Here is a 17574-nt window from a genome sequence, read left to right as displayed (position 1 = left end):
TCCACTTCAAGATCAGTAGATAGAAAAATATGTGTACTAAATCTTCACTTAAATAGTTACATATCTACAAGAACATCATTAAATAATCATAATATCTCAATTGTCAAAAATAATCAAGTAGATAATCATACAAAAATAAACACAACACAAATAATAGATTTAAAGGGCATTGGTCAAGGTGTAACAAGCACATTAGGCACAGTTAAAGCGGATTTAAAAGGCGACGACCTCTTAATTTACCATAAATTTCACGTCGTAGAAGACGACTTTCCAATTCCATGCGATGTAATAATAGGACTAGACTTTATAAAGAAGTATAACTGTATTTTAGACTATGGAAAAACAGAGGGTAAACTAATTCTAAGACCATATGACTTTCCCCAAACAATAATAATGCATCTAACCAACTGTCTGTCTGTCAATACGATTACGATTCCAGCTAGATCCGAAGTCATTAGACAAGTTAAAGTAAATACTAATAATAAAAACATCTTCATACACCACCAACAATTATCTGAAGGCATTTTCATAGCAAACACAATTACAGATAAAGATCAAACTTTCGTTAGAATTGTTAACACCACACATAAAAACACAACTATTCAAAATTACAAAATAAATACTGAAAATTTAGATGACTACACATTAATTGAAACAACAACACACAATAAAAATAGCAACAATACAGAAAAATTAAAAAGATTAACCAAAAATTTTCCAAAATTCATGAATTCTCAATTAACAACATTATGTACAGAATTTATAGACATATTTGCATTAGAAACAGAACCGATTACCTCTAATCATTTTTACAAACAGAAATTACGTATGAAGGATGACACCCCCGTTTATATAAAAAATTATAGATTGCCTCAAACACAAAAAAGAGAGATAAGCTAACAAGTAAATAAGCTAATAGAAGATAAAATAATATAACCCTCCATATCAGAATACAATAGTCCGATTTTACTAGTTCCCAAAAAGTCACTTCCAGGGAACACAGAAAAAAGACGGAGATTAGTAGTTGACTACAGACAGGTAAATAAAAAGTTAGCAGCAGATAAATTCCCACTCCCAAGAATTTATGACATTCTAGATCAACTTTGAAGAGCAAAATATTTTTCATGTCTCGACCTTATGTCAGGTTTTAATCAAATAGAATTACACCCAGATTCTAGAGTCATAACCTCATTCACAGCTGAAAATGGCACTTATGGATTCAAAAAACTACCCTATGGATTAAAAGTAGCACCAAACTCATTCCAAAGAATGATGACACTGGCATTTGCAGGCCTCAAACCATCTCAAGCATTTCTCTATATGGATGATTTAGTTGTACTAGGGTGTTCAGAAAAACACATGCTGAAAATTTTAAGAGACGTTTTCTCCACTTGTAGGAAATACAACTTAAAACTGCATCCAGACAAATGTCTATTTTTCAGCCAGGAAGTAACTTACTTAGGACATAAATGCACAGACAAGGCAATATTACCCGACCCAAGCAAATTTGAAACAGTTCAAAACTACCCCACACCAAAAACAGCAGATGAAGTTAAAAGGTTCGTAGCGTTCTGCAATTATTACAGAAGATTTGTACCGGCCTACCCCAAGGCTCTGTTCTTGCACCAATTTTATTCAACATTTATATTAATGATATAAATTCTGTTTTGAAATTCAGCTCCATAAAACTTTTCGCTGATGATGCTCTAATTTCTATAAATGGCAAAAATGGAAATGATATAAGAATCAAGTTACAAAGTGACTTAAACGAACTTTATATCTGGCTGTGTACAAACAAACTTAAAATTAATATAGAAAAAACTAAACACATGCTTATTTCAAGAAAAAACATTGCTAATTTTGAAACTATTACAATAAATAATATGGAAATAGAAAAAGTAAATACGATTAAATATTTGGGTGTTCAGATTGATTGCAAATTAAAATTTGATGCCCATGTTGACTATTCAGTAAGTAAAATAGCAAAAAAATTATGGTTTATTCAAAGAACTTGTAAAAACTTAAGTAATTATTACAAAGTAAAGGTTTATAGATCCATAGTTGAGCCTTACTTTATTTATTGCTCAACAATATTTTGTATTATGAAAGATTCGCAAATTGATAAGTTGCAAAAAATGCAAAATAAAGCAATGCGCTTTATTTTAAGCAAACGTTATGATACTCCTATAAAAGACATGCTTCTAAGTTTAAATTGGATGAGCGTTAAACAACAAATATTCTTCAACACAATGAAATTTATTTATAATATAAAGCACGCTATTTTGCCAGAGTATCTCAGAACAGGTATTACATTTAATTACGAGGTCCATGATATAAATACAAGGCAGAGAAATAATTTTAAATTGCCAAATTATAAAACAGAATCGGAACAAAATAGTCTTTTTTACAAAGGGTTGAAATACTTCAACGAACTACCTGAATATATAAAAAATTGTGATAGAAACTTATTTAGCAGACGGTTGTATGACTACACCAAATCTAGGCCGATTAAATGATATATTCGTTGAGATTTAAATGCATTAGTGATACATGTGTCATAATTAAAAATTTTTTTTTTAATTTAAAAATTTAGATTAAGTACACATTGTTAATTAATGCAATCATATTTTTAAATTTTGAACTAGGCTCTTAGAGTCGTAATAATAAAATATATATATGTATATATATATATAAATATATAACTTCGGAGAATACTCAAGAAAATTAACTAGGTTTTGTAAAACGAATATTTCCTTCGATTGGACAGAAGAATGTCAAAAAGCTTTTGTCTACTTAAAGGAAGCATTAATTAGTCAAAAACTTTTGCAATACCCCGACTTCAATAAAGAATTCAGCATAACAACAGACGCTAGTGGGTATGCTTCCGGAGCAGTCTTAGCCAAGAACACGATGGCAAACAGTTACCAATTGCATACGCTTCCAGATCATTCACAAAAGGTGAAAACAACAAAGCTACAATAGAAAAGAAGTAGCCGTAATCCACTGGGCTATACCCTTCTTTAGACCATACATCTATGGCAGAAAATTTCTGATTAAAACCGATCACCGCCCTTTAAAATATCTTTTTTCGACGAAGAGTCCTTCATCTAAGTTAACACGAGTAAGACTCGATTTAGAGGAGTACAATTTTGAAGTGGAGTATATCGAAGGAAAGGAAAATCACATTGCGGATGCATTATCTCGCATAACAATCACGAACTTAAAAGAAATGTCAGCAAGTAAAATACTAAAAATAATAACAAGATCAGCAGCTAAAACTACCAACAATATTATTGAAAATAAAGAAAGTCACAAATGCATTATCTCGCATAACAATCACAAACTTAAAAGAAATGTCAGTGGAAGCAAGTAAAATACTAAAAATAATAACAAGATCAGCAGCTAAAAATACCAGCAATATTATTGAAAATAAAGAAAGTCACAAAGAGAACCCAAAAGTATGCGAAGCGCTAAATAAATTTGAAGTAAAAATACATGTCGAGCTCGTTTTCGATTCTCCAAATTATATTTCAAAAAAGGAAAGAAAATTTGCAGCAATTTGAATACAAGCAACCTAATTGTTGAGGATAAGATTGACTTAGGACAATTCTTTACCATGCTTGAAAAAGAAGCCGGAAATTTAGGACTTGTAAAAATACAGTAGTCCTTAGGGGACAAATTGTTTAAAAGAAATTGTACTGCAGTAGGCAAATTTATTGAAACAGGAAACAAGGTTCTCAATAGCACTAACCCCAGAGGTTATATATGTGACAAATCCCGGGAAAATTAAAGAAATTCTGCAGAAATATCATGACGATCCTATTAGTGGTAGCCACCCAGGAATAAATCGCATGACAGATAAGATCAAGCAGAAATATAGCTGGCTAAACATGAAAAATTACGTAAGAAAATACGTAAAGAACTGCATCCATTGTCAGAAAAATAAAACAAATAACCATATAAAAGAGCCAATGGCAATAACGGAGACGCCTCCGAAGGCTTTTGATATAGTACAAATTGATAAATGAAAACGAATATGCTGTTACCATTATATGCGATCTAACCAAGTACTTGGTAGCAATCCCAGATCCAAGCAAACCCGCAGCAACAGTCGCTAAAGCCGTGTTCGAACACTTCATTTTGAGTTATGGACCAATGAAGACAATCTTAACGGATATGGGCACAGAGTACAAAAATAGCTTCTTTGAAGAACTGTGTAAACTGCTAAAAATTGAGCACAAAACCTCAACACCGTAGCATCATCAAACTTTAGGTACCGTGGAACGCAGTCATAGGACATTCAATGAATATGCACGCTCATACATATCCAGTGACAAAGATGATTGGGATGAATACCTCAGGTATTTCGCATATTGTTACAATACTACGCCATCAACCATACATAAATATTGTCCTTTTGAGCTAATATTTGGAAAGAATCCCCAGAATTTCGAATTTCTTAAAGAAAACAAAATAAGTCCATTTTATAATCACGAAGCTTATGACAAGGAAGTAAAATATAGACTTCAAATAGCACAACAAAGAGCTAGAAAACTAGTTAAAAGAAGCCAAAGAAAAACAAAAATCTAATTATGATAAAAGTAGCTACAATAAGGAAATAAAAATAGGAGACTTAGTGTTAGTTAGAGAAGAAGCAGCCATAAGCTAGATAATAGATATAAAGGAAATTATAAAGTAAAAAGTATCGATAAAAATAATAATTATACATTAATACCTAATAGAATAGGAAATAGTGATAGGACAAACAAAATCAAAGAAATAGTAATCCATAAGAATAGGCTTAAACCAGTATAAAACGTCTATTTAAAAAACTTGAAAAAAAAATATATATTTACTATAAGCATTCCACTCTACTCATAATTATAAGTATACATACAATAAATACAAACAAAAATCAAAGCCAGCATAACAATTCAAATTTAAAGCAAGAGTAAATAAATAAAAACAGAAAACACATAAACACACAAATTCATTATATGTAATTAAAAGTAAAATGAAACAGCATGACACACTTATATCAATGACAATAGGATGACCGTATTAAATTAGGCGCCAAATTATATACGTTCCTCCCTTAAAAGCATATAAAAGTGTGCACAGGAGCAAAAGAAAAAAAACAATATGTTATATATAAAAAAAAAAAGTCAGCACAAAATCACACATGTGAAGCAAATGTAAACGGATATAAAAATAAGTAAACAAACTCTTCACTCTCAATATCAAGTTAACGCAATGCAATAAATTACAATAGAAAACTAAAAAGCAATTAAAATTTTGTAAACTCCAAGTGGGTCACTAAGTCACTTTAAGGGCCGTAGACAATTGTTTTCAATTATATACGACACTTCCTAAGGTGTATGGTGTGGCATTACCACAATACGCCTTACATACAAGGTATTTGTATTTATGTAAATGCCAGAATGAGTCTAGCTTGTAATACATTTTATGTACAACCAAACTAATTTCACTTCCGACCACACGCAAATAACTCACAGCGGCATAGATAAGTTATATTGAACTCAGCGGGGAGTCGTATCCGTTTACAGTTGTTTAACCCGTATGCGTCACACTGACCAGCTCACGTATCGATCAGCATGTCTGATCGACAGCGCCGGTTTGTCAATGTGACTGCCAAAATATTACTACATAGTTCTATAATTAGGTAATAAAAATATTTGCTGACTTGGTATATAGAAATTAGAATGTAGTTACTTTTAGTGTGTAAGTATTGTATGTAAAAATTGTAATAGTATTGTAAGACATTTTTACTATAAAAGAGAAAGAATTTCATAATAAGAATTAATCAGATTTCTGCGCTGAACACAAGCGCCTCCCGAATCTTTTTCGTTAAATATTATAGACTCCAGTTAGAGGATACTGATGACAATTTATGATCGGTCGAGCCTATTGGATGGGGCGAGAACTGCTATAACAACAACAACAGAAAAGAAATTAATATAGTGAAAGTAACACACACATGAAATGAATGAAAGCAAAGGTGACATTAACAATGTACGTGTACCGGAGCGACTCGGGATTTTTCCGGACCAAGAGCTGCAATTTCTGTGTAAACCCATTTAATTTATTGCGATTTTCCCACAAATTGTCATCCTTGCAGCGGGATTGCCTTATATTCTCCTACTCTGGGAAGTTATCGAACCTAATTCCGATCCAGAACCCATTCCCGGTCCCGAGAAATGGTTTTTCTGAGTGTGTTCTTGATGTTGTTGTAGCGATAAGGACACTCCCCGAAGGCCTTGGGGAGTGTTATCGATGTTGATGGTCCTTTGCCGATTTGTTATGACCACATGCGACCTTCTCATACCGCCCTCCCACCCGCTAGATTCATGGGGAGCTCGGGGTCGCCAGAGCCTCGGCTGTTAATGAAACAGGATCCACCACGGATAGGCGAGGTTGGCGCGCTGAATTTATGTTTGTGCGCGTGTCTGTTCGCATTATATATTGTCGGCAAAAAGCGCTCGCGCATTTTTTTGCATCCGACAGCACTTTATCGCCAAAGGCGATGGAGATTTTGTCATTGTGCTTAGCCGGGTTCGATAGGGACTTTACGGTGGACCAAAGCTTACCTACACCGGCAGAGAGGTTACAATTCTTTGAGTGCTCTTCCCATTTCGCTCGCTTGTGTTCATCCAAAAGCTATCTTATGCGTTGGTTTATATCCCTTATTTGGGGGTCGTGCTGTCTTATAAGGTCGCGTTCTATCGCTAGAGTTGCGGCCTCCGCCGGAAAATGTGGACAGATTTCCGGGATTCTTCCGGCGGGAATAAAACGAGCTGAAGCGGATTTAATGATCATGCCGAAAGCACGCTCCCCTTCTGTCGGGAGGGCAACAAAACGATTGTAAATGTGACATGTCGGGTTAATGTGTATGTGCTCGTCTGTTTCCACATTTGGCCTTCGCTACTGAAGGATACAAAAATTGTATCGCCAAAGGCGATGGATACTTTATTACTGCATTTTGTTGGATTAGACAAGGATTTGACGGTTGAGCACAGTTTACCTATACCCGCAGACAGCTTGCAGTTCTTTGAGTGATCTTCCCCTTTGAAATGTTTGTATTCATTTACCAGCCGCATAGTATTCAAGTTGAGATAAAGAAACGTTGCTAACCACGTACAAAGCAATTGGCGGGCCGCTCATGTGCTACGCGTTACCTTTAGTCGTCTGGTCCTTCAAACACACACTTGAAAAGGATGCAGCCCTGCTAAAATGCTGCGCTGAGAACTGCCACGTGATGTCTCCTTATGAAACCTGAACACCATGTACATAGTAAGGCCAAAGAGCTCAACATTAAAGAGCACAACGATTTGCTAAACTGTCACATCCCAGGACATCCTAGCAAACAACTGCTTGATCTAGCACCGCCTCCACGGGGATTAAAGGCACATCTCCATAAGCACTATGACGAGATCCGGCACCTGCCAACACAGCCGTTTAATCCAGACAAGCATAAGCAGGCCCTAAGCCAAATCCACAAAAAACCGGTAAACACTTTTGCCAGGACGCGCCCGGTGAACCCTGTATTAATATACAATATCCTACGCTTGCCAACGCAATTTATAGTTTCTCCAACCCAATTGTCAACCTCACCTACCCGCGGCGACCCAAAGTTCCCTGAAACTAGGGGGTGGGGAGGGATGGCCTGTAGGTTTAATATGGTCATATTAATCGTTCCCTTGTAAGGCTTGTACCTTAATGGTGCTTTTAACCGAAAGGTACCGGGTCTATATCCGGCAAAGGACCATCAACGTCGATAGCACTAGCCGAATGCTTTGAGAGTTCCTACAACAATACCCCAACAACCGCTCGTAATTCCCACATCTGCTGTTACTGTTGAGGCCTAACTTATAAGCGTGTAACGTCAGAACGCAGTGTTCAGTTAGTATGTCGATCATGAGCCTTAAGTCTTCTCTCTCCAGAGATATGAGCCATTTTGTGAGTCTAATATCGTACGATTTGCACATGATACTATAAATTTTGCAGCCCAGCTCTTCTGTTCACTCCTTTATGTTTGATGAATTATATGAACTCCTAACTTCTTTTGATTTCTCCCAAACGGATTGGGGCGTCTACCGTTGATTCAGCGGGTGCTGCACCCACCTTTGCTAACTCATCGGCCTTTTCATTACCTTTTATTCTTTTATGACCGGGAACCCAGTATAAATGTATGGTCCGGCCTGAGCCAATGCTTCTTTGCATTCCAGGATACTTCTTGATGAAGTACTGCTTAAGATTATTGCCTTAATCGCCGCCTGACTATCAATATATATTGTAACGAATTTACTTGCAAATCCTCTTATTTGCCCTTTTGCTAAGTTCGTATCACTAAACTGTTGAATAAATAACTCCAATATTGAATAATGGAAAAATGGCCTTTATTAAAGTACTTCACAATACACTTATACTTTGCAACTAGCTGGCTTAATAACCAAACTGATAGCTTAAATGAAACTGACTTTCAAAATAATACTGCTATGGCTCGCTAGATAGCGTCTTAATCGAAACTGCTTGATAGCTCAAATCAAACTGAATTCCAGCGCCTCTACATTTGCTGCCTTTTATACTCTCTGATTTCAACGTTCGCATCTTCTAGGCGCTTCCAGAACCTACTAGTTGCCATCAGCTGTAACTACAATTGCACGATTTTATAGCTTCTCTCATTGCATACTTTCATGAGTATCTCAGATATATGCATGTGTTTGTGCATTGACTCTCCGCTGCTCGTATACGTACATGGTACATATGTGTAGACGCAATTATTGTTTTGTTTATGTAGATACATAATGATTGATCTATGGATGTGCATGATATCACTGTTTAGCATCGGCTTAGAGATAGCAGCACCCCTTAGTTTTGCTAATATTCGTAACAATATATAGACGCGACTGCATCTCAAGCACATTTCCTCCAGAGTTTCTGCTGCTTTCTTCACGGCTATAATTCCGCCTGAAAGACGCTACTGTTATCTGGCAGCCTTTAGCCTCGACTTATTTCTGGATCGATATAGTAAACAGCGGACTCGAACCCTTCCGTTGGTTTATGCACAATAGATCTACACAAAGGTTGCAGTGCTTCCAGGCGTAATAATAATACACTTGTATAGGATGTGCTGCCATTTCTGCTCTCTGGCTGGTGCCTGCGGCTCAATTGTGGCCCCAAGCTCAGGCGCGGGACCATATACTCCGTTTTCCCGATTTTAGATGGCGCTATACTGCTATGGCCACACGGAATGGGAAGAGCAGTAAAAGATTGATTTATAAAAGTCCGCTTCTCGGTCCATTTGACGCAGTCCTAAGCTGACGATGGAAATGTCTGGCGAGCTGTGACATTTTCCTGAGATACGAGTGGGGCAAAGCCGGTAATCGTCAGTATTGTCTATTTGGTGAGCTGGCTATCTGCCTCTGGTGTCGACTACAACGGGGATGGCAGAGGTCGTGGAGTGCGTTGAAGAATAAGACGGCTTTCGCAACTAAGTATCAGGGCGATAACCCTTTAGACAGCAGGTAGCAAAAAGAATATTGATTTTAATTTGTCCTGGGCCAACATCACCTGACAGCATGGTTATGGCTTGAGCCCACGAAAAAATACTTCAGGGTGGAATTATGAATTCCATGATGCCCAATTTCGTACTGAGCAATTAAGCCATGCGAAACGTGATATTTGAGAAAATCTATAATGTGCAACCTTTGACCTCGAATATCTAGAGACGCTCACACGCGTTTTATTGCGAACCTTAGTGTCAACTTTACGATACCAAAATATTGGCGAGTACAAGTTTTCAGCTTCTTATCTCAAATTCCAAGGTTCAGGTAAATACTTATTACCTAAGATGACTGGACTTTAAGGTGTACATTTCCTGAAAGGGTTAATAACACTTTCATATTTCATCGTCATTTGTATATTTAACCTTGCCACTTTAGTCGATAACATAAAATTCTTCTTCTTAGTTTAAGCGTAAAGAGTGAAAAGGTTAAACTCTAGTCAACTTTAGCTGAAGTTTGAGCTTACACTGAAAAACCGAACCTAAATTTGAGAATGACAAAGTCAACGCTTCCAAAACCACGTTGCTTTTTGTTAAAAATGTGAAATATATGTGCACTTTGCTTACCTTGTGTAGTTTTCATGCAATGTACTCCGCTACGTCCCAACTTTGCGCGTACAACGCGATCTGTACCAGAAAGGTAGATATACCTTTGGCCGGCTAATGTAACACCGGAGCTCGTAAGCAGGTCTTGCTGATCAAAGCCAGCGATTAACTTCGCCAACTCTTCTTTTGTTACCTGAAAATAGCAAGGTTAAAAATGGATATACCAGATTAAAAATGGTGCGTGTTTCAATTACTTAAACATTTAACGTAATCATTTGAACATCGTATGAATAAAAATTAATTAGGCTATTCACACGGTCTCCTATTCAACGTATGTTAAAGCTGTGGAGTTAGCAGCAAAATTTTACAATGGGAGCTTTCCGCGAACACAAGTGTTGATCAATTAACATTATGAACACACAGTTGAGTATTTTGATCCACTCAACGCTTTCGATTTTACGTCAAATTACTGTGTATACATTTTTTTCGCTACATTCGCTCAATTGTATATTCGGCCATCTGACAGTTCGTTGTCATTTTAAAGTACTGGTTATGAATAAAATTGTTGCTTTTAATATTATAGTGAAGTGTGAAAAATATTTTGAAGATTCCTTTTCCTTAAAATTGGCAGTTGGCTGAACTCGCCCTTCAGAGAACAAATTTTCAATCACTCAGCTGTCCGAAAAATATGCAGCCCAATTCTAAACAAAAATTCGTTGCGAGTTTTTTCCCTTCTCCCATTCCTCGTATGTATTCTAAATAAAAATTCCTTGTGAGTTTTTTCACTACTCCCTTTCCTCTTATTCTGAACAATGTTCGAAAGAGTGGAAACCGGTTATGGGAGAAAAGTAGGTATTATGAATGTGAGTGAGAGGGAGATTTCTCTGCCATTTCTTAGGAGTTTTTTTCACTTGTTAAATTAATGGGAATGCATCAAAATAGTTAGAGTAAATTGGTTCTTTTAAGCAAGAACACTTATTTGTACAAATTTGTGCTATAATATGTACATTCGGTAATTCTACTACAATATTCTTTATTTTAAGTCGAAAAGTATATCATAAGCAACGGAAGAGCTCTTGGTATACAGCAGTTTCTTGATTTTACGAACACCATCGTTTCAGGGTTTGTTCGTAAAATCGATTTTTTCGTAAAATCGAGTACGATAACATTTTTCATATATTCTTGATTAAAATAGCTAAAATAACCAGAGAAAGTGCACGTGCTTTTTAAAACTTGTTTTACTAAAATAATAAATGCAAAAAAAGAACAAAAAGAAAAAATTAATTTCAGAATGGTTATCACCGTATAACATATATCATATTTTAGCTTTGGTGTATTCTCAGAAAAGTTGTTCCAAGAAATCATGTGCTTCATTTAGTAAGACAGTATTTAATGTTTAAAATGTTTATGTTAGAAATTGATTAATGATTGTTTGTTTGAAAGGAATATTGAGGTAACTGTTTACTGCAGCTTTTTGAAGCTCCGTCAAAACAAACAAATTTGAAGCCTCGACATTGTTTTGCTTGGCCCACCGAATGCACGTGCCAAAACTTTCAATAGCGTCTCTATGCTTAACTATTGGCTCTTCAATTAAAATTTCGTCCGCCCTTTCTGTCTGGTCATCTTCAATATTATCGACTTCATAACACAAAATTTGTTAGTTGTTCGTACAACCAAGTATTGTCGATGCACGTTTGTTCGTACTATAAAGTACCCAATGTAAAAATTTTGAATGTTCGTAATATTAAGAAACTGCTGTATTTGATGCAGCTATCCAGGACCCCAGCGGGTAAGGGGGTCAGAATATACCCGCGGTAGGTATGCCTGTCGTAAGAGGCGACTAAAATACCATATTCAAGGGGTGTGTAGCGCAACCCTTCAGGTTGCCAGCGCAATATATAGCTTCTCCAAATCCAATTGTCAACCTCACCTATCCGCGGCGAATCCTGTTTCACTAACAGACGAGGCTCTGGCGACCCCAAGCTCCTCATGGATCTTGGGGGTGGGGAGGGAGGGGATGGCCTGAAGGTTTAATGTGGTCACATAAATCGTTCCCGAGATGGTCGGGCTAGCACCTTATTGGTGCTGTGGTACCGGAGCGTACCGGATCTGCATCCGGCAAAGGACCATCACATCGATAACACTCCCCAAAGCCTTCGGGGAGCAACCTTATCGCTACAACAACAACAACATGCAGCTATCCAGAAATTGCGCAAGGATTTTTTAAGAAGGCTTAAATAGATTTTAGCATATGACGGAAGACGAATTCAACTCGACTTGGCCGCCAGAAAATTGCTTTGCTGAGTAGGAATCAGGTAACTCCAGCGGATTTGTGTTATCCCGCCGTCTTCTTTTTCTTATGCTCCTCTGTTGATGTTGCTGTGGCACCAATTTATTACTCATTTCAATGAATATCATATGAAATGCAATACTGTGATTTGTTTATACTTTATTTCTTAATTTCAAACAAATTCGCAACAATAATTAAACTTTTCAATTTTTTAAACAAAATAAGAAATGCGCAACGAAATATCAATTGACAAAACAACTGACTTCGAAAATTCGAAATTCCTATTCCCCAATTATTGTTCTCCTAGAAGAAAACAATTGGAGGAATTTTTCCGTGGGAATAAAAAAATCCCCCAGAATAAAATTCCGAGGGAATATTTAGAATTGGGCTGATGTATTTGTTACGTATCAACAAAAATAGTGTTCAAGGGAGGCGCCCATTGAAAACGAAAAAATTCAATTAAATAAAAACGTTGAAATTTTAAAATGCGTTGAAAATATAAGGAGCTGACAGTAAGAAACCTCTTATTTAAAGTAGGATAAATTCATTTGAATATCAGAATAGTAATTTTAAAATGAAAGTACCACATTTAAAATTGAGAAATTTTAATTTGAAATGAGAAAGTATCAACTATCATTTAAATATAAATTAAAATAAGGTTTGAAGGTTTCATTGAGGCTACAGATCTGTTATGTCTTCTTCTGCTTTAGAAGACTTAGCCCAGGTTTGGGTCCTTTAGAAAATCAAGAAATTCCTTCTGGATAAGAACGCGTGTATACTTATGTTCATTCCTGCCATAACATTCCGGCGATAACATCGAAATCCAGAACAACGTACTCAGCAGAAGTAGTAGTCATAGTAGTGCTGTAGCTTTACATAGAAATTACTAAGCCTGTAGACAAGAAAATAGAATAAATTTTGTATAAAAAAAATCGTAGCGTTTACTCATGTACGCGCGTTAGAAGTTATACTTCTATGGCATCATTAAAAAAAAAACGTTTTAATTGCATGCATACGTAATCAATTAAAATAAAACAATAAAAGGACTGGAAAAATGGCATCATTAAAAAAAAAACGTTTTAATTGCATGCATATGTAATCAATTAAAATAAAATAATAAATGGATTGGAAAAAGTCAACAAAGACAATAAAGTTAATTTTAAATTTGAAAAATTAAATAATACATTTAAATGAACATAAATTCGCGAGTTAATCGAATGTTATATTTTTAAATTATGTCCACTGTCATAGCATCTTCCGGTAATGACTCAATCGGAACATCAGCCACTGATAGCTTATGATAAAAAAGCTACCTATATACCAAATTTCAAGCAAATCGAATTAGTATTCGAATATAATTTGTACGTATAGACCGGTCCCTGGTCCACTTCCCGGAAAAAAGTGTCGTGAATACTAATTTTGGCAAAGGGATATCTATATATCAAATTTCAGGCAAATCGAGCCGTGAATAGAATTTGTACAAATAGATCGGTCCCTGGTCTATTTTCCGAAACTTCACAGGAACACTCTCTGGGTTGCTGTGAAGCTATCCTGCAATTTCAATAAAATTGCGGAGTCGTTTCGGAGTCCATAAGCTGCATACAAACAAAAGTACATCCGTCTTTAAATATATAGATAGATTAAATCTCCTTTGTGCACAAATATTATCATACATGTACATACATACAAACATACCAAAAAATATAACTTTTGTTTAACAATTTCAGCTAAGACGTTTAAAATTTGTATCGAATGTGTATTTTTCACGAGATGAATGTATCTATGTTAAGCTGATATGAAATGAAAATCAAAAAAAAACAAAGACGCTTCGTGCATGGGAGGAACGGACCTCCAGACTCCGAAAACAGCGAAAAAAATCCATTTCATGATCGCAGTGGCGGATAATTTGGAGAGATACAAACAGCTCAATGGCCCGCCGAGTCTTACAGATAACCCAGTCGCAGTGCAATCTTCAATAAATTATCTATGTATCTATCTACAGAGAAACCTCCAGCACAGTAAAGTGGCATCTCCAGTCCAATGGTATGGTGGAACGATTCGATAGAACCTTGGAAAGTAGTGGACAAGTTCCGTAAAGAGTGGGATGCACACATATTATTATTCTTGATGGCTTACTGATCGGCAGTGTATGAGACAACGGGCCAAACCCACCAATGGTAATTTTTGGTAATGACCTTCGACTGCCAGCTGATTTGAAGTTTGGGATAAATGCCGACGTGGAAGGAAATGCCAAGAAATCCACTGGTGTCTTGGAGGAAGAGATGAGGGAAAACACGATCTTGTAAGAAACGAACAATGATTATGAGTGACAAGATGAAAGCCAGACACGATAAGGCAATTAATTCAGAAGGTTTTCGGGACGATTTGGTGCTGTTATACAACCCACAACGAATAAATGGTTTGTTCCCAAAATTGCAGTGTAATTGGGAAGACCCATACAAAGTTGTAAAACGGATCAACGACGTAGTTTACCGGATACAAACCATTGGCAAGCCACGAAACAAAATTAAAGTGGTTCATTTGGAAAGGCTGGCAGCGTTTAGGTCAGAAAAATTTTCTGATCGGGTAGATCCGACTTAGGTGAAGGGCAGTGTGGCGAATATTAGCATCACTATGCTGTTAGTTAATAATCACAACAAAAACAGCAGCCACACTTATGTAGATGTACACATACAAAGCGACGAAGAATATTTCACACACATAGCCAGCGGCTTAAAGCAAAGAAATTATCTCACATACACGTATGTATGTAGTCATAAGCTAAGTACAGAATTTGTTACTCACACATACGCACGCATATAGCTTAATTACCAAGGAGGAGATACAACAGTTCTAGAAGCTGAAACGTGACTTTAAGTGAAATATGCGGACGAGGCAGGCCAGAGGGTATAAAAGCAGCGCAAGCTGAGGAATTACTAATCAGTTTGATTCAAACACGCTATTAGTTGTGAAGTGTAGTATAATTGTGAAGTACTCCCAAATTTATCTAAATAAAGCCCAGTTCAGCCATCGAACTTTAGCAGAAGGTGAATAATAACCAGGATTTCCCTAAATTCGATACAATATTAATCGGATATCTAGATGTCTGGATCTAGGCTTTGAATGTCGAGACCCTTGTTTAAGTTACGTATTGAGTCTTACTACTGAGCAAATACACAACTTGTTGTTGCCATTGTATTAATAAAGGCATCAGAGGAAACAATAACATAAAGAAATTTTTTTATGTAAACTGTAGGTGTTTGATAAATACACCACTATTTAATTATACATACTATTTTTACTTTTTATAAAATAGCTTTATTTTCACGACTCCTAAATTTATGCTACAATATGTTTATAAAATTCACAACCGAATGAAAAATTTTGAAAGAAGAAATTGAAAATAAATATTTAAACAACTTGATAAATATTAAAACAATTAAAATTGAAACAGGAGTTAGGTTGTATTAAAGTTAAAAACAATAAGAGTAATACAATAAAAGTAGCCTACGTTATTCCCCCCCCCCCCCCCCCCCCCCCTTCCAAAAATTAATTGCTCAATAAATTAAACTTAACCTTTTTCTTTTTAATTGTAGGTACGTCAGTGTAATTGGTGTAGCATTCATTCATTCATTCTTTTGAACAAACATATATTTTGGTATGGCCTGACTTTCACTGACTCTCAAGTTACAAAATACTGGCACACGCCAAATGAATAAACAAAATAACAACGCAAGCATATGCGGATTCAAAAGTTAATTGTGCCACTTAAATAGCCATGCATAATTGGTGCACAAAATTTGTATGGCGGATGGTGTAGCCTTCATTCATTCATTCTTTTGTACAAACATATATTTTGGCTCATTTTGGTATGGCCTGAGTTTCACTGACTCTTACATGCACATTTTTTCATTTGTACATACATATATTCTGACTCGTGCTTTGACAGTCTACTGTCTCGTAACTTGAAGCCTATTCTATTTCATTTAAAGCCGACTAAATTCTCACCACAAACCTTTGCTTGCACACAATTTATTCCCATGATCTATTTATGCTTAAATGTAATTCCCACAACCTATTCCCCTTTTGCGCACGTTGCAGTTCCCAGCAACTTTTCGATTTGCGTTTAGGCTGCAGTTCCCACACTTAGTATGTAAGTATATATTAATGTAAACTATTATCGCCTGTGGTCGAAATTCGACCAACTTGTATTTTTCTCAACTCAATCTATGCATCAAGCGTTGGAAATATAGCAAACTGGTCTAACTTTCTTAAATTTTTCATTAAAATTTTTAATTTGATCTAAGGCGTTGTACTTTTTGATTGTATTTTCTTAAATTTTCTACAAACTTTTCAAATTTAATTATAACGTTTTGGTATGGAGCTCCTTAAACAAAAATATAAAAATTATGTAAAATCAAATGAAATTGACATATAATTATGGTGAAATTACTTGAAATTGAATTGAAAAATTGTTTTTTCCACACCACCCGGAAGGTCCCCGTTGGCGTGCTACCGAAGTTAGTTTTGGGTGCTCTATTCCCCAATATGCCTATATCACCCCAGACCGTTAGGTCTGCAAAGGCTTTTTCCGGGGTTTAATATTATCATTGTGGAAATATGAAGATTCTAATGTTCGGATATTTAATGTTGGGATTCCCATTGAGATCTATGTACGTAATTAATTTGTATTAAATTTGTAAACACTCCATTTCATGAATATATATGACCATATCTACCATAAAATAATGTCTGTGAACGATATAATACTAAGATATAACAAAGCAGAATAAATTAAAAAGAAAAGAAAAACAAACAAAAACATTGAAATTATTCACGCAAACATATTTACTAAAATGAAATTAATTTCATAACTTTAAACGACATAAACAAATTAGGGTTATGGGATCTAAGCATCCGATTAACGGATATATAATCCAACAAAATTAGCCTAAGATACAACGTGAAATTTTCCGATTCAGTCAAGTTCCATTTAAATAATAATAAACTAAGTTGAAATAAAAGAATATATAATAAAATAAAATAAGAAATAAAATAAATTAGCATAAAAGACAATATAAAAAAATTAATGCTATATTTTTTTTTTTGGTTCAGTATAAGACGTACTTTATCTAAAATGAGGATTAAATCTGTA

At 35.6% G+C, this 17574-nt stretch overlaps 1 protein-coding gene across 3 annotated transcripts in view; it reads right to left on the bottom strand.

Annotated features, from left to right (window-relative positions):
• Positions 1-17574, bottom strand: part of chic (profilin chic) — a 252626-nt gene that overhangs the window by 57799 nt on the left and 177253 nt on the right. For all 3 annotated transcript variants that reach the window (XM_067766077.1, XM_067766075.1, XM_067766076.1), the window contains exon 3: positions 10151-10322. In XM_067766077.1, coding sequence (XP_067622178.1) covers positions 10151-10322 — 172 coding nt within the window. The remainder of the gene's footprint in view (positions 1-10150; positions 10323-17574) is intronic.

The sequence above is a fragment of the Eurosta solidaginis genome, chromosome 2 (genome assembly GCF_040869045.1).
Source record: "Eurosta solidaginis isolate ZX-2024a chromosome 2, ASM4086904v1, whole genome shotgun sequence".
In the NCBI taxonomy this organism is placed as follows: domain Eukaryota; kingdom Metazoa; phylum Arthropoda; class Insecta; order Diptera; family Tephritidae; genus Eurosta; species Eurosta solidaginis.
The sequence above is the reverse complement of the archived record's forward strand: the minus strand, read 5'-3'. Positions and strand labels throughout refer to the sequence as shown.